General features: G+C 34.9%; 1 protein-coding gene across 1 annotated transcript in view; it reads right to left on the bottom strand.

Moving 5' to 3' along the window:
• Positions 1–16,965, bottom strand: part of PPP1R12A (protein phosphatase 1 regulatory subunit 12A) — a 229,621-nt gene that overhangs the window by 42,955 nt on the left and 169,701 nt on the right. The window contains exons 9-11 of the mRNA XM_007953169.2: positions 13,678–13,802; positions 2,523–2,738; positions 1,185–1,279 (exon numbers count right to left, since the gene is read on the bottom strand). Coding sequence (XP_007951360.1) covers positions 1,185–1,279; positions 2,523–2,738; positions 13,678–13,802 — 436 coding nt within the window. The remainder of the gene's footprint in view (positions 1–1,184; positions 1,280–2,522; positions 2,739–13,677; positions 13,803–16,965) is intronic.

Genomic DNA, 16,965 nt, shown 5'->3' with positions numbered 1-16,965 from the left:
AAGTACTTATAAATCTAAATAAATAAAATTAAACTACCCACAAACCTATGGCTGCCAAGCTGCTGACCCTATATTGACTCACAGTGACTCTACAGGACAGAGGTGAACTACCCCATGGGCTCTCTATGGCTATAATCATTACAGAAGGAGATTACAACATCTTTTCCCTACACAACAGTTCGTGGGTTTGAACTGCTGACATTTCAGTTAGTAGCCAAGCACTTAACCACTGTGCCACCAGGGTTCCTTAAAGAACTTACATATGTTATAAATACAGATAGATAAACATGACACTGGCAATGTGGGTATGTAGAGAATATCAGAAATGCCTGAGCTCTTCCACTTTGTAACCTTAGGCAAGTTACTTAATTTGTCCCAATCTCCTCCTCTGTAAATATGGGAATAACAGTATCTACCTGACAGGATCACTGTGAGAATTAAATGTGTTAATAATATAAACTAAAAAACCAAGCTCACTGCCACTGAGTTGATTCTGACTCACTGCGACCCCCTTTGGGTTTCCAAGGATGTAAATCTTTACAGAAGTAGATTGCCCAGTCTTCCTTCTGAGGCATGGCTGGTGGGTTTGAACCACCAGCCTTCTGGTTAGCAGTCAAATGCCTTAGGCACTATGCCACCAGAGCTCCTTTAATAATATAAAGCACTAATAAAAATGATCATTATGCAAGTGTTTGCCATATCATTATTATAGCATAATTTGCCTTGCTTGGTTCTATAAAGTGGCATTTCTTATATCCTGTATTCACATCTTCAAACAAACTCAATAGATACTCATTTTTAAAAAAAGCTGAATCTCTACCTTAAGTTTAGAGATTGCAAATATAAGTTAAAGATATTAAGTCACCGCCTTTCTCATTTACTGAATAGGCAAAAGGGGAGACCATTTAGAATACCATCACCATCACTGTTATCATAGAAAATAACTTGCATATATATATAATGTACTCTGGAACTACTGAAGCACTTTCAAAGATGATGTCTCAATTCTGTAGCCAGAATTCTGTAAACCAGGCAGATTATTAGCTCTTTCTTAAAAATGAAAAAACTTAAACTCAATAAGTTAAAAATAACTTGCCTGTGATTGCATTCTAATAGTGACCATCTCTGATGCTACATAATAAAGATTTTATAGTGAAAAAACATAGTAATCACTATGAACTCACCTGTTTTCTTTCTCTTCAATGTCAGATGTACTGGCTAGTCGTCTTGGTATTGTAGGTGCAACATATGCAAGCCTAGTTCCTTTGGTGTCTTTCTCCTGCAAAACAGGGGAGAAAAAAAGGGCAAAGCAAAGGTTATACAACAGTGTAGAATTACACAGTTATCAATTTACTTTACAGTATTTCACAGTTTCTAAACTCTAAAACTGATGTCCATCAATAATCAGGTACTAAAAGCACTAAAGCACAGCTTGTTCAAATTAATTTTCTTTCCTGTTAGGGTCTAGAATTAGATAATATTTTAATATAAGAAAGGAAGAAAAACTTCTCTACATTTAATGATTTTTTTTCCATAAAACTTATGTAACAGATTATTTAAGTAAACAGTGTCATAAGCTAAAACATCCCTATTTCTTCCAGAGAAACAGGGTCTGAAATACAGCTCATTGAGAAGGCCCAATAACTTATCTTATACCAACTATTCACCATCTTGATATTTTATGCTTTAAAATAAAACATTAAAACATTCAAAACACAAGGTATTTAAATTAAAATTTATCCAAATCTGGTGGACAGTACAGTGACAATGACACTCTGATACATCCCTAGTATACTGGCATAAAGTATGCAAAATGCAACTGGGTAATAATGAATTTATAAAAATTCAAAATACATTAAAAATTATTTGTTAGAAATTTTATTTATAAACTTTTGGCACAGGAAACATTCCTAAATAGAGGAGGTAAAGTATATGGAAAAAAATAGTCCAAATGCTGAAAAAGCAGTAGAAAATAAATATTCCAAATACATAAAATTGTGTTGAAAGAATTTTGGTACATCCTATGCAATACAATCTTAATACTGCTTCTCAAAATATGGTTATTAAAACTACTCATTAAGACAAAGTTGCTTGGAATGTGTCAGATGAAAAAAAGTAAAGAAAATTTTCTAATGCTGGATAAATGCCAACCTATAAGTACCCTCACATTCTTAAATAAATGTGTTCCTAAGCTACTAAAAACTACCAAAGCATATTAAATGAAATAAGCTTTCGCCTTAGTACATGCTATTGTAATTTCACAAGTAAGACGAATAATTCCTTTAGCTGATCATAGTCCCACAATTTGTTTGGGGTGAATATATCAGATCTTCCGAATACCTGTAATTCTTTATAGGTATCTGTTTAAACTGAACATACATATTATGTTACAATTCACAAAGTCAGGTGAATTAAGTTTGTATATAGATCTAATGATACCTAGAAAATATCCACCAGCTTTGATGTTCCTGGAAAATACATTTTTAGAATTATTACAGAAATTAGTTTGTAACATAGACTACCTTTTCTTTATTATCCAAAGAGGAAGAAAGTCTGGGACTTGAAGCTGAACGCATCACACCTGCAGTGTCTTTTTCTTTCTGAGCTTCTTTAGATGCTGTAATTTCAGCAAGTGCACCATAGCTGCCAGTCTTTCTAAGTCCTAATCTCCAAGATGCGGGAGATTCATCTTTCCTTTCTTCTTCTTTGGGAGAAATTTTAGCAGCTGAGGTTGGAAACTGTTTTTATTTTATATTTAGGAAAAAGAAAAAGAATTATCAATCTCATCAGTCCTTAAGCTGGAAAATGAGATGCTTACAGATGAGTCTAAAACTTACAGGTAAGTTAAAAGTTTCAGGAAAAACTTTTATTTTTACTAATTAGGTTAATGTCTTAGTAAAAAACGTAAAGGTCTAAAACTGAAAAAGGAATGTATTACCTCTCCAGAAGTTAGATTTAAGAAAACACACTCCACACTCTAGATCACACAGAAAAATTACGATGCATATACAGAAAACAGAAATGCTCACACCATCAGGACTTAAAACCATGCATCTTTGGAACCAGTATTTATATTAAACTTGTTATGTTGTGACCTAATAGAAATTCTTGCACATAAAAATGCCTCACCATAGATTTTTCACCCTTATTGGGCACAAGAACAATGCCAGTTTTGCGCAAGCCCTGCCTCCATGATGCAGGATCTACTGATTCCACCTCAGGCATGATAGGAGCAGTGAAATCATACTAAAGCCAGTTGAAATAAGACAGGTAAAGAGATAAAGACCGAAAGCATGAAAATAGAAAAGAGAAGTTAAGGGAAAAAAAAAAATCTTTTCTTTAAAATTTTTTTTTATAATAAACTAAAGCCCAATGATTAATTGACCTAATCTTCAAAAGTACTAGGAACAAGTTGTAGTTTTAACAAGAGATAACATGAAAGAAGCTTAAAAAAACAAAACAAAACAAAAAAACCCAAAAACTTGTGAAGCAGTTAAAGGCACACAGTGCAGATAATATTATAGCATGTGAATGAACAAACTACTACACATGAATTTTATTCTTATTCATTTATACATTCTGGTTAAATATTTTAAAATGCAACATAATCAATAAAAAATTATCAACATTTTCTGTTTATAATCTTTGACCTTACCAACAAATAGAAGTTTAAACATTTCAACTAAAATCTACTTTTATGTACAAATATTTATTCCATAAGCTAACTGTTCTAAAAATGCAGTATCTGTTATTTTTAACTAGTTCACTTCATCAACTTTACTCGTAGAATTTAAATATTCAATCACAGTTAAATATATATAGGTGAATATAGCAACTAAGTAGCTGCTACAAGCATAGCATCTGTATTTTTTAAAACCCTTTCTTTCATATTTACTGCTCCAGGGTGCCACAGCACAATCTCAGAGGCACTGTGGGGTATTTTAGTTTTGAGAGAAGCACAGTGACATCTGTTGGACATGGCACAAACTGCTATTAACTTATCTGTATCTAAATATTTAGTAAATGAAAATTTTAGGAGTTTCTTTTGGCTAAGTGGACCTGTGAAAAAAAAAATCAATGAGTCACTAAGGTCTCTATGGACTGAGAAATTTGGAGACATATGTATATATAATATCCTATGCAATATGACAGGTAACACTCCAGGGTCGGAAAACTTTTACTGGAGAGGGCTAGACTGTAAATATTTTAGGCTTTGCAGACTAGAGTCTCTGATGCAACTATTCAACTATGCAGTTGTAGCATAAAAGCAGCCTTCCGCAATACATAAATGAGTGAGTGTGGCTCCAGTAAAATTTAGGGACAATGGAATTTGAATTAATGTTACAAAATAATCTTCCCTTGAATTTTTTCCAACCATTTGAAAAATTTAAAATCATTCTTAGCTTGTAAGCTGCAACAAAAACAGGGAATGGACTGGGTTTAGCTTACAGCCCACAGTTTGCCAATTCTAGCTGTAGAAACTCTCAAATTCACCCAACCTACCCACCCCAAACTGCAAACAAAATTTTCCTTCTTGATAAAGCAGACCAGATAGCAGATAACATTTATTGAATGCTCTAATAGAAGCTAACATTTAACAAATCAGGTATTAAACTAAGCATGTCACATGTATTATCTCATTTAATCCTTACAGTTATACAAGAAAGACTATTATTAATGTTATTTTAATATTGAGAAAAGTGAGGTAGTAAACATCAATTCTGAAAAGGACATTTGTTCCACTATAATGGCTGATAACCTTGACTCTAGCTTACATGCATCTGGATTTAAGTAGTGGTGTGTTGTTGTTGTTGTTGTGTGCCATCGAGTCAGACCCGACTCATAGCGACCCCTCCTTGGGTTTCCGAGGCAGTATCACTACGGAAGTAGATTGCCCCATCTTCCTTCCGAGGAGTGGCTGGTGGGTTTGAACCGCCAGCCTTCTGGTTAGCAGTCAAGTGCCTTAGCCACTATGCTACCAGAGCTGTTTAAAAGCTATGCTATCAGAGCTCCTCCTATGATTCACTAGTACCTATCAAATTATATAAAGGTGTTATCCAAGCAATGAAGACATTCCACAATTTGGATCTACTTTTCCCGTTTTACTACACACACACACACATACACACACACACACACCCATATAATTTCATTCAAACAAAACAACTCATTTTCCCACAAAATATCCTATTCATCCAAAATATTATTCCTACTTTGCTTACTGTTTCCCTTTCTTGCCTTTCAACAAACTACAATCTTTCCTTTTCTGTTCTAGTTGAAATGCTACAGGCTAATCCTTCAAGGTCTATTTCAAAGGTTCTGATCCCAGTATCCCAAATCAAATATGATTTCTTCCACTTTTAAACCATCATGCTACATTTTTACAGTTTTAATATCACAGCACATAGCAGTGTCTTGCTAAAAAATATATTATAGTTAAGTTGATTCAATTAACCATAACATGTAGTTCCAGTTAATTCTGAAGGAGGTTTTATCATTCATGAAGAAAAATATTTTACACTTTATTGGAATGTGTATCCATAAAGCAAAGTAGGTAATCTGTTTTAAAGATCCCAACAATATTTATTTGGACCAGAGAGGGTTATGTAAACTTATTGTTAAAATTTAAAAGTATAAAGTCTAACTGATGATTTTACAGAGAAAAGCTCCGCAAATCACAGGACTTGACCTTACTCCTACAGAAATTTAGTTAAGAACTTAACAGAAGAACATTTCAAGTGAATACAACTATATCTTTCTAAGTAATCACTATGATTTATTATAGAAAATAAATGAAACTTATTACTGTTTTACCAGCTTCCTTTTGTTTGGTGATATATTCCTTGCCCTATGTTTGTCTATCTGTCTCTCTCTACCTATCTACCTACCTACCGAGTTCATACAATGGTGGAGGAAGCAAGAGAATTTAAAGTTTGTCTAAATGCAGAGTGACAAGTGGGAGCCTAGAAATAGCTAGAACTCTTAACTAAAAAATATTTTAAAATGCATTTGAAGATTAACAATTAGTTTATGCAAATTTGTTAGTCCGCTAAAGTTACAGGCAAAATTTTGAAACAAATTAAAAAATATGTTAAAATGTTAAATTAAAGTAGGTAAAGGGTATCAGTATCACTAATCATAAGAACAGATTTTAAAAGCCAAATAATACTGACAAAAGTATTCTCCAACAAACTAAAAATGGTACTTCAAATATTTAGTACATCATGACTTTTATCTTAGATAAAGTTTGACCACAAAATTTGGTCAATTAAGAAAAATAAAAACCAAACAAACAAAAACAAGATTTCCTTTTCTCACTCTCTCAATTACCCCTCACATTTACAAATCACTTGGAAGGCAATTAAAATCCTTTGGCTAAGGTGCTATTTGATAAAGAATACTGAAGGAAAATTTGGTTAGTTAGCAACTTTGATGGTAACTTAAAAATTAAATGTAAGATTGAAAAAATGTAATCTTTAAAATAAGTTATGCTTGAAATTGAAAATAAATTGTAGTTTCTGCAACAAATGCTGGTGAGGATATGGAAAAACAGGAACCCTGACCCACTGCTGATGGGACTGTAAAATGGTGCAACCACTGTGGAAAACGTTATGCTGCTTCCTTAAAATACTGGAAATAGAAATCCCATATGATCCATACCAAGCACGCTACTAGGGATATATCCTATAGAATAAGAGCCATGACATGGATAGATATATGTACACCCACGTTCACAGCAGAATTATTCACAATAGCAAGAGGTTGGAAATAGCCTCAGTGCCTATCAGTGGATTAATGGATAAATAAACGATGGTGCATACAAACAATGGAATACTTTACAATGCCAAGTAACAATGAATCTGTGAAACACCTCATTAACATGGACAAACCTAGAGGACATTAAGCTGAGTAAAATTTGTCAATCACAAAAGGACAAACATTGCATGACATCAGTACTGTAAAAAGTCAAGAAAAGGTTTACACAAAGAATCATTCTTTGAAGGATACCAGGGTGGGAGGATAAGAGAGAGTAGATCACTAAGAAGAATGCAGACGTGTATTAACTTGGGTGAAAAGATAATACACAATAAGGCATGGGTCAGCACAAAATTATCAAGGCAAATGATGACACTAGGAGGAGCACAAGAGTTAAAAGCAACAAAGGTCAACAATATTGCATATACAATCCTGCAATAACAGTAATAACAATAATCTACCAGTAGATACACAGACGTGCAGGCTGAACAAAAGTGGAAGAATGGGACTATACCCATGAAAAAAATATATAGGTTTAACAGAGTATATTTCTACATCTGTATCTATATATGCTGAAAATACATCTATGAATATAGTAGCACATACAGGGGGCAAAGTTATATAAACTTCTTTGCCATAACCAAACACCTGGAAGAAATGAATCACCAGGCATGGGGGCTCAGGACCACAGTCTCAGGGGACATCAAGCTCAAAACTGACATAATGTAGTCTACAAAGACAACGTTCTATATCCTACTTTGGTGACTATACACAGGGGGTCTTAAAAGCTTATGACTGGCCATCTAAGATGCAACTATTGGTCTCTCCCTGTCCAGAGCAAAGAAGACTGAAGACTATCAAAGAAAAAAGGAAACAATTAATCCAAAGGACTAATGGACCACATGAACCCCAGCCTCCATGACTATGAGACCAGAAGAACTAGATGTTACCTGGCTACCACTGCTGACTGTTCTGAAAGGGATCACAATAAGAGGTCCTGGATAGAGTGGGAGAAAAATGTGGAACAAAATGCAAAATAATTAAAAAAAAAAATCAAGCTTATAGGTCTGACAGACCGGTAGAACCCAAGATTATGGCCCTTAGACACCCTTAAAACTCAGAATCAAACTCATCTCTATGGTTCAAACTTCAGCCAAATAATAGACAGGCATATATGGTGAACAATAACACCAAGGTAGCACTCCTCAGAACAATCAACCATATGAGATCAAAAGGGCAGTGTTTGCCCAGGAATAAAGCTCAGAAGATAGGAATGGACAGGAAAGAAGAATGAATGTAAAAGGTAAAGGCAGTGGAAGTGGGAAATGCTATTACACTGTGGGGACTGCATTCAATATACCGAAACAAAATGTGTATAAATTGTTGAATGAAAAATCAATTCGTTCAGTAAGCTTTCATCAAAATCACACACAAAAAAAAAGTTATTAAAAAAAAGTTTATGACTATACGAATCACAGAAGGAGATGGTTGTTATTAGATCAATTTAATTACAGGATCAAAAGTGATTTTGAATATGAATATTTATAGCAAAAACATTATTGGCCCATTAAATTAACCAAACCTATTGCTGTCAATTCCAATCCACAGCAACCATCTAGAACAGAGGAGAACTGTTCCACAGGGTTTCCAAAGCTGTAAATCTTTACAGAAGCAGATTGCCACATCTTTCTCCTGCAGAGTGGTTGGTGAGTTCAAACCAGTGACATTGTGATTAGCAGCTGAGCACTTAATCACTGAACCACCGTAAAGTATTTCATTTCATTTAGGGCAAGAGGCATAAATCATGAAGCAAGTTGCCACAAATCTGGGCTACACTTGAGAAAAATAAAACTGACCACAAGAAATGTACTGTAATTATTTGAATTTAGCAGAAAAAGGTTTGTAAAGCTCATTACCCAAAATAAAGAGAGCCAATTTCTTGCTTAGGTACTGTAGGAAAATGAACCTTATGTGAATTCTGAATAATGCTATAGTCCTAACAGATTAAGTGATAAAAGCTAGGATGTAGGCAAAATTCAGTGCTCCCTAAAGAATTTTATGATGGCTCTAGAATTAAATATTTTAGTTAAGTAGCTCAGGGTGACCCTAGTTGTAACATGATTAACAGTCTTCAAAATTTAGCAGATGACCCACTTTCATAGAATTTCACCTTACAGGGAAGCTGCTGTTCTTGTTAGGTGCCGTTGTGTCATCTCTGATTCACAGCGACCCCATCCATGCACAACAGAACAAAACGTGGCCCTGTCCTGTGCCAGTCTCACGATCTTTGCTATACCTGAGCCTATCGTTGCAGCCACTGTGTCTATCCATCCTGTTGATGGCCTTCCCCTTTTTTGTTGACCCTCCACTTTACCAAGCATGACACCCTTCTCCAGGGAATGGTTTTCTCCTGACAACATGACCAAAGTAGGTAAGATGAAGTCTGGCCATTCTCGATTCTAAGGAACATTCCAGCTGCACTTTTTCCAAGACAGATTTGTTAGTTCTTTTAGCAGTCCATGGTACTGTTAGCATTCGTCTCCAACACCACAACTCAAAAGCATCAATTCTTCTTTGGTATTCCTTATTCATCATCCAGCTCTCACATGCATAAGAGGCAACTGAAATTACCATGGCGTGGGTTAGGCACACCTTAGTCTTCAAGGAGCCATCTTTGCTCTTCAGCAACTGAAAGTGGTCTTTTGCAGCAGATTTGCTCAATGCACTACATCATCTGATGTCTTGCCTGCTGCTTCCACTGATGTGGACTGTAGAACCAAGTAATACGAAATCCTTGACAACTTCAACCTTTTCTCTATCCATCATGAGCCTGTTTATTAGACCAGTTGTGAGGATTTTTGCTTTCTTTATATTGAGGTGTAACCCATACTGCAGACTCTAGTCTTTAGTCTTCATCAGTAAGTGCTTCAAGTCATCCTCACTTTCAACAAGCAAAGTTGTGTTATCTGTGAATCACAGGTTGTTAATGAGTCTTCCTCCAATCCTGATGCCACGTTCTTCTTCATACAGTCCAGCTTCTCAGATTATTTGCTCAGCATACAGACTGAGTCTAAGTATGGTGAAAGGATACAACCCTGACACACTCCCTTCTTCATTTTAAACCATGCAGTAGCCCCCTGTTCTGTTAGAACAACAGCCTCTTGATCTATGTGCAAGTTCCTCATGAATACAATCAAGTGTTCTGAAATTCCCATTCTTCTCAGTGTTATCCAAAATTTGTTACGATCCACACAATCAAATGCTTTTGCATAGTCAATAAAACACAAGGAAACATCTTTCTGGTATTCTTTGCTTTAAGCCAAGATTAATCAACATCAGCTATGACATCCCTTGTTCTATGTCCTCTTCTGAATCCGGAATTGCAATTTCTGGATCGAATTGCATTTCTGGGAGTTCTCTGTCAATATACCACTGTGATAGTTTTTAAATCATCTTCAGTAAGATTTTACTTGCATGTGGTATTAATGATATTTTTCAATAATTTCCACATTCTGTGGGATCACCTTTCTTTGGAATGGGTGGGTACAAATATGGATCTTCCAGTCAGTTGGCCTGGTAGCTGTCTTTCAAATCTCTTGGTATAGCCGAGTGAGTGCCTCCAGTGCAAAATCTGTTTGTTGAAACATCTCCGTGGGTATTCCATCAATTCCTGGAGCCTTGTTCTTTGCCAATTCCTTCAGGGCAGCTTTGACTTCTTCCTTCAATAGCACTGGTTCTTGATCAACAACATAAATAACAGCTATACATGTGGACTTCACTGGATGGAATACCCAGGAATCAGATAGACTATATCAAGTGTGATGGAGAAGTTCAATATCTTCAGCCAAAACAAGGCCAGGAGCTGATTGTGGAACAGACCATCAACTGCTCATATGCACATTCAAGTTGAAGCTGAAGACAATTAAAACAAGTCCACGAGAGCCAAAATATGACCTTCATAATATCCCTCCTGAATTTAGAGACCATCGGAAGAAAAGGTTTGATGCACTTAACACCAATGACCGAAAACCAGAGAATTGTGGGATGACATCAAGAATATCATCCATGAAGCAAGAGGTGATAAAAAAGTCAAGAAAGAAGGAAAGACCAAAATGGATGTTAGAAGAGACTCTGAAACTTGCCCCTGAACAAAGAGTAGCTAAAGCAAATGGAAGAAATGACAAGATAAAAGAGCTGAACAGAAGATTTCAAAGAACAACTCGAGAAGACAAAGCCAATTATTATAATAAAATGTGCAAAGACCTGGAGTTCCCCAAAAGGGAAGAACATTTCTCAAGCTGAAAGAACTTAGGAAAAAATTTAAGCCTTGAATTGCAATATTGAAAGATTCTATGGGCAACATATTGAATGATGCAGGAAACATCAAAAGAAGATGGAAGGAATACATAGTCACTGTACAAGGAAGCTAGATTAATGGAAAAAGAACAAACAGAATGGAAATAATAAGAATGCAGACACATTATGAAAAATGTGATCAATATTATGAAACAATTTATATGAAAATTGTTAAATGGGAACCTAATTTGCTGTGTAAGCTTTCACCTCAAACAATAAAAAAATTTTTTTTAAATTCATTTTAAAACATTTAATTATGATCATATGAACATGGGCTCTAAATTAATTCAAGAAGCTCTCCAGTTCCTGGACAGAAGGTAACTCATTATATTGCTGTTGTTGTTATGTGCCGTCGAGTCGGACCCGACTCATAGTGACCCCTCCTTGGGTTTCTGAGGCAGTATCACTATGGAAGTAGACTGCCCCATCTTTCTTTTGAGGAGTAGCTGGTGGGTTTGAACCGCCAGCCTTCTGGTTAGCAGTCAAATGCCTTAGGTACTATGCTACCAAAGCTCCTATGCTACTCATCATATGTTGTTGTTGTTATGTGCTGTCGAGTTGACCCGACTCATAGCGACCCCTCCTTGGATTTCTGAGGCAGTATCACCAGCCACTCCTCGGAAGGAAGGTTGGGCAATCCTACTTCCGTAGTGATACTGCCTTGGAAACCCAAGGAGGGGTCGCTATGAGTCGGGGCCGACTCGACGGCACATAACAACAACAACATCACTACAGAAGTAGATTGCCCAACCTTCCTTCTGAGGAGTGGCTGGTGGGTTTGAACCGCCAGCCTTCTGGTTAGCAGTCAAGTGCCTTAGGCACTATGCTACCAGAGCTCCTATGCTACTCATTATATAGTTTCCTGATACATATACTACATAACATTGAAATTCATACATCACCACTAGGAGTTTACATTAGTGCTTTCCTAGAGAAAATTCTAGAGGAGGATTAGGACTAATACTAAGGATTTAAAAAAATTCTCTAGTTTATGATTTAAAAAATATCCACATTTTGATCACTTGCAGCCAAATCTGAAGACTAGCAACACTGACAATGTGATAGAAATACCACGCAGTATTTAAATCAGTTCTCAAATTTATACAAACCAAGTAATGTCACACACGCAGTAAAATAAATCCAATTAAATGCAATGTATAATTCTTGTATGGACCTTTCCTTGACTTGAAAAAACAAAGAGCTAAAAAAGACATCAATAAGAATTGGGAAAATCTTAATATGTATCAGTTAACATAAGTAACAGTGTTGTTATTGTTGTTATGTGCCATCAAGTTGGCCCTGACTCATAGCGACCCCTCCTTGGGTTTCTGAAGGGGTATCACTATGGAAGTAGATCGTCCAACTTTCCTTTCTAGGAGTGGCTGGTGGGTTTGAACCGCCGGCCCTCTGGTTAGCAGTTAAGGGTTTAGGCACTATGCTACCAGAGCTCCTTAAATAACAGTATTGTATCAAAATTAAATTCCCCAACTATGATAATTTTACTGTGGGAATAAAGGATAACATCTTTGTATTTAGGAGATACATGCTCAAGTATTTAGGGGTGAAATCCATGATGTCTGAATCAAATGCCAAATGGCTCAACAAATAAACGTGTGTATACAAAGAGAGGTAAACGAATATGCTCATTAAAGGTAAGAAAGGGCTAGGGAAGAGAGACTTTTAAAGAGACAAGTAGGTAAAAAAACAAAAACAAACAAAAAAAAACCCTTCAATCTTTAATTTGAGTTAGAAGATGAACAGGGCATGTAGTAGTAGGAAATAAGAAAGTCTTTAAAAAGATCAACTGTCTATGGCCATAATATTACCCCGACCATACCTGATCCACGTAAAACAATCAACACACTAGTTTGAAAGCATTGCTTTTGCTGAAAAAGGAGATGAGAGACACAAAGAATAGAAAGAGAGAAGAATAAATGAAATTAACATTTTGGAAGCATTTAGGTACTAGCCAGGCTCTCTCTTTCAACCAACCCTTACAATATTTACTTTCTCTCTTTGTTCAAGGTCAAAACAACCAGAATGTGACAGGGCCAAAAGCTCGTCTTTCGTGTTCCTGACATCAAAGATCATGCTCTTGGCTGCTATAGTTGTATGCATAGAGCTTTGTACTATGAGCTAGAAAATCTAGATTCTAGTTCTCTCATTGACTTGCAGTAGTAATTTTTGTGCCTAACTAATCAACTTGTGAAATTAACATGTCTGCTACTTAACACAGATGAAGGATATATGAGGTTTTCAAAATAAAAGTTCAGCAGAAATAAACTACCATGATCACTAGTTCTAAAATTATGAAAACTATTTTTCTGTTATTTATTTTTATAACTTTCTAACACAATATTCCAAATTACAAAAAGAGAGAAAAAGAATACAATATAGTTCAGAGGAAATATCAGTTAAATTAGAGACAGAAAAATATATTCTTATTCTAAAATCTTAAATCATTTGGAATAAACTATAAAAATTTAGAGTTATTATAATGCCTTAGTCCAAACAGTATCTGAATAGTATATACATATATTTTTAGCAAATATAATTTTGGCTTACCTTTTTAATAGGTGATGTAGGTGTTGCCTGGCCAGATGTCACAGTAGGTGTTGTGACAGCTACAGGAGCTGCTTGTGTACTAGAAGTATTGGCGTTAGTTACAGAAGCCATGGGTTTTGTCTTATCTATTTAAAAAAAAAAAAAATGAACAAAATTTAATTAAGATTCAATGGCTGGGAAAATATCCTTCCATACTTCTGGGAAGAAGCACAGTGCTTTAAAGCCCTATGAGATATTCATATTTATCACACTACTACTTTCCCTACGATTGGTCAGTTTTCCAAAGAAATCTTTCATCTTGAGTCATTATTATTATTATTATTATATGCTGCTAGTAAGTATTTAAACAGTCTTATTTATTGAGCAAACATGTACTTCCCACCAACAGTGATGAACTTGTAATGATCTATCAAGTTCTGTCATCCAGTTCTACTTGTCACTTATAAAACATCTGTAAGATAGCTTACAGGGTGAAGAACATAACATGTTGAACTACATCAAAGGTAGAGGTCAAATTGTACATTTAAAAATCACTACAACCTTAGCTTTTTGAATAAACTGATGAGAGCTAAATTCACTCTTATAAGCTTTTCCTCACTGTTAAATAATATTTTAATTCAATAGCGGTTATACTTTTTTTTTTTTTTAACCCAACAGGAGATTTTATTAAAGAGGCGAAAGGGCGCCTGCACTGAGGAAGGACAGAAGAAGAAGAGGAGGAGGAAGAAGAGGAAGAAGAGGAGAAGAAGAAGAGAAGAAGAGAAGAAGGAAGAAGGGAAGAAGAGAAGAAGAGAGCCGTTAAACTACTTAACATAGTTAAGCACAAATCATGTATAACCAAATTAGACCATCTTCTTGAAAACAAATCCACCTAATTGTGGAGTCATTCAACAAATAGTTATTGTCTTATACTTTAATAGAAGCTCTGGTGGTGCAGTGGTTACATCATTTGGCTGAAAACCAAAAGGTAGGCAGTTTAAATCCATCAGCCTCTCTGTGAGAGAAAGCTCATGCAATCTGCTTCCATTAAGATTTACAGCCTTGGAAACTCCCTGGGGCAGTTCTACTTTGTCCTGTAGAGTCTCTAGGAGTCGGAATTGACTCCATGGCAGTGGGTTTGGTTTGGTTTTGGGTTATACTTCAGTATTATGGATATAGCAGTGAATGTGAAAACAAAATAACTGTGTGGAGCTCATATCCTGGTGATAGAAACATATAAATAATAAAAATAAATTAAAAATGTAATATATTGGGAGTAGAAAAATGGCAATTTGGAATGATATACTAAAAATACAAATAGTATATAATTCAAACAGTAAAAAAAAATTCAACAGATTTTTTTCTTATTTTCCCTTGGTTTAAAAATCAATTTTGTTTTATAAAATCTACATATCAAAGAGTATGTGTATATGCATATATGTAAACATTTATGTTTGGTTAAAATAATAATAATGAAAGGAACACTATGCACCCACCATCCAACTTGTAAACAGTATTAATACTGTTGAGACCTCTGATCCATTTCAATTCAATGAAGAATGAAAATTACGAGTCCTAGATGGGGAAAAAAAAACCCTGAAAATAAAATGTATGTTCCCCTTTTCTCACTCCTCACTCACCAAAATTATAAGTCATTTGGAAGGCAATTAAAATCATTTGGTTGAGTGTCTATTTTCATCTGGTTTATGAGAGGAGAACACTGAAGAATTGGTTAGGTAAATTTATTAAAGAAAATTTATCAAAAAAGTTATTGTATGGTCAGATAGTTTCTCTAAGAAACAACCTTAAAAAAAAGTAGGAGGAAAAATGGTTTAGAAATTGTCAAATCCATCTGTAGCTCTAAAGGAAAACTGCTGCTTTCTCAAGCTTGCCAAATAAAGTATGATAAAGCCTTGTTGATATTTAAAAAAAAAAAAAAAAATCAGCGAGAGAAAGAATCAAACAACATTTACAAGAATTAATTCTTGAGATAAAGTCAAATTTTCCTGGCACAACTAACCACTCACAACAGGAAGAACAAAATCACCATAGTACAATGCTTCAAAGGAACATTTAAAGTTAGCTCAGTGAGAAACTGAGCAAAGGGTGATGGGTATGGCTTAAATGACAAACAGAGGACTGACATAATATAATTTGATAATAATTAGTTATATTTATAGAAAAGGAGAATTTAAAGAACTATTCAGATCATATAGTTCAATTCTTGTCCTTTTACAAAATTGTCAACCAAAGAAGGCTGCTAATTAGTTGCAAAAGTGATCTAAAATTGAAGTCTTTTGCTTATTTTAAGTAAGTCCACAGTGCCTAACACAGAACAATGAATTGTATACAAGGGGTCCATTAAGAAAAAGTTAGATAACAATAACTTAGAAATCTATAAAAGAGATGTCTGGATTTCTAGCTCTTCAACTCTGCATGAGAAGCAGAAGACTTGACATACCTACCAATTAGGAGATATGGGTTCCAGTCCTGGCTTTGCTGTGCATGTATCATACATACAGTGTGATTTGTAATGATATGCTTTACTATAGTTTGGAGGCCCAGGGAGAAAATTAACCACATAAAAATAATTTTAAATATTTGTAAAAGTACCTGAGTCAATTTAAATTTCAGTGACATCACTTTTCTGGTTTTGTAAAATACACAGGGAATATAGTACAAATTCAAGTAAAGTGGTAAGTATATATATTGATTATACACCTTCTACTAACTTACTATCTTGTTATCCAACATTTTGCATTTACAACAATAATAAAAAATACACTACCCGACTATTTTGCACATTAATGATATACATCTGGCAGTAACCAATGCTGATGTGCAAGGAGTCAGTAATGCTGTCTGTGATGGGAAAGATAACTTGACTAGACCATGATTCTCAGTTTTTTTGGTAGTTATGTAATGATGAAATCTGGCAGTTAGGTATGATGTAGTCATCTTCCATTTTGTGATCAGATGTGGTTATCCTCCATTTTCACATAAGGCTCATTTTCGCATAATAATTTGTTCTTTGGAATCTAACCATATCATTAAATGAACACAGGATGTATTAAAATAAAAATTCAATTTTATGCAACTATTGTCTTAAATTTAACACTTGTTATAAAATGATTTGTCCTTATATAGTATCAATGTGAAGCACATACTATTATCCTGACCTCACAGATGTGAAAATTACACCCCCACACACAATTATATACATGAACTAGTACATGTTCTTAAACATTATGGATGTTGACCATCATATAACTTTGCTCTTATAACTTAATATATTTTAATTAGCATGTC

Source organism: Orycteropus afer, unplaced genomic scaffold, assembly GCF_000298275.1.
Source record: "Orycteropus afer afer isolate SDZICR_OR568_19922 unplaced genomic scaffold, OryAfe1.0 scaffold00375, whole genome shotgun sequence".
NCBI classification, from domain to species: Eukaryota; Metazoa; Chordata; class Mammalia; order Tubulidentata; family Orycteropodidae; genus Orycteropus; species Orycteropus afer.
Note: the sequence above shows the minus strand (reverse complement) of the source record. Positions and strands in the feature narration are given on the sequence as shown.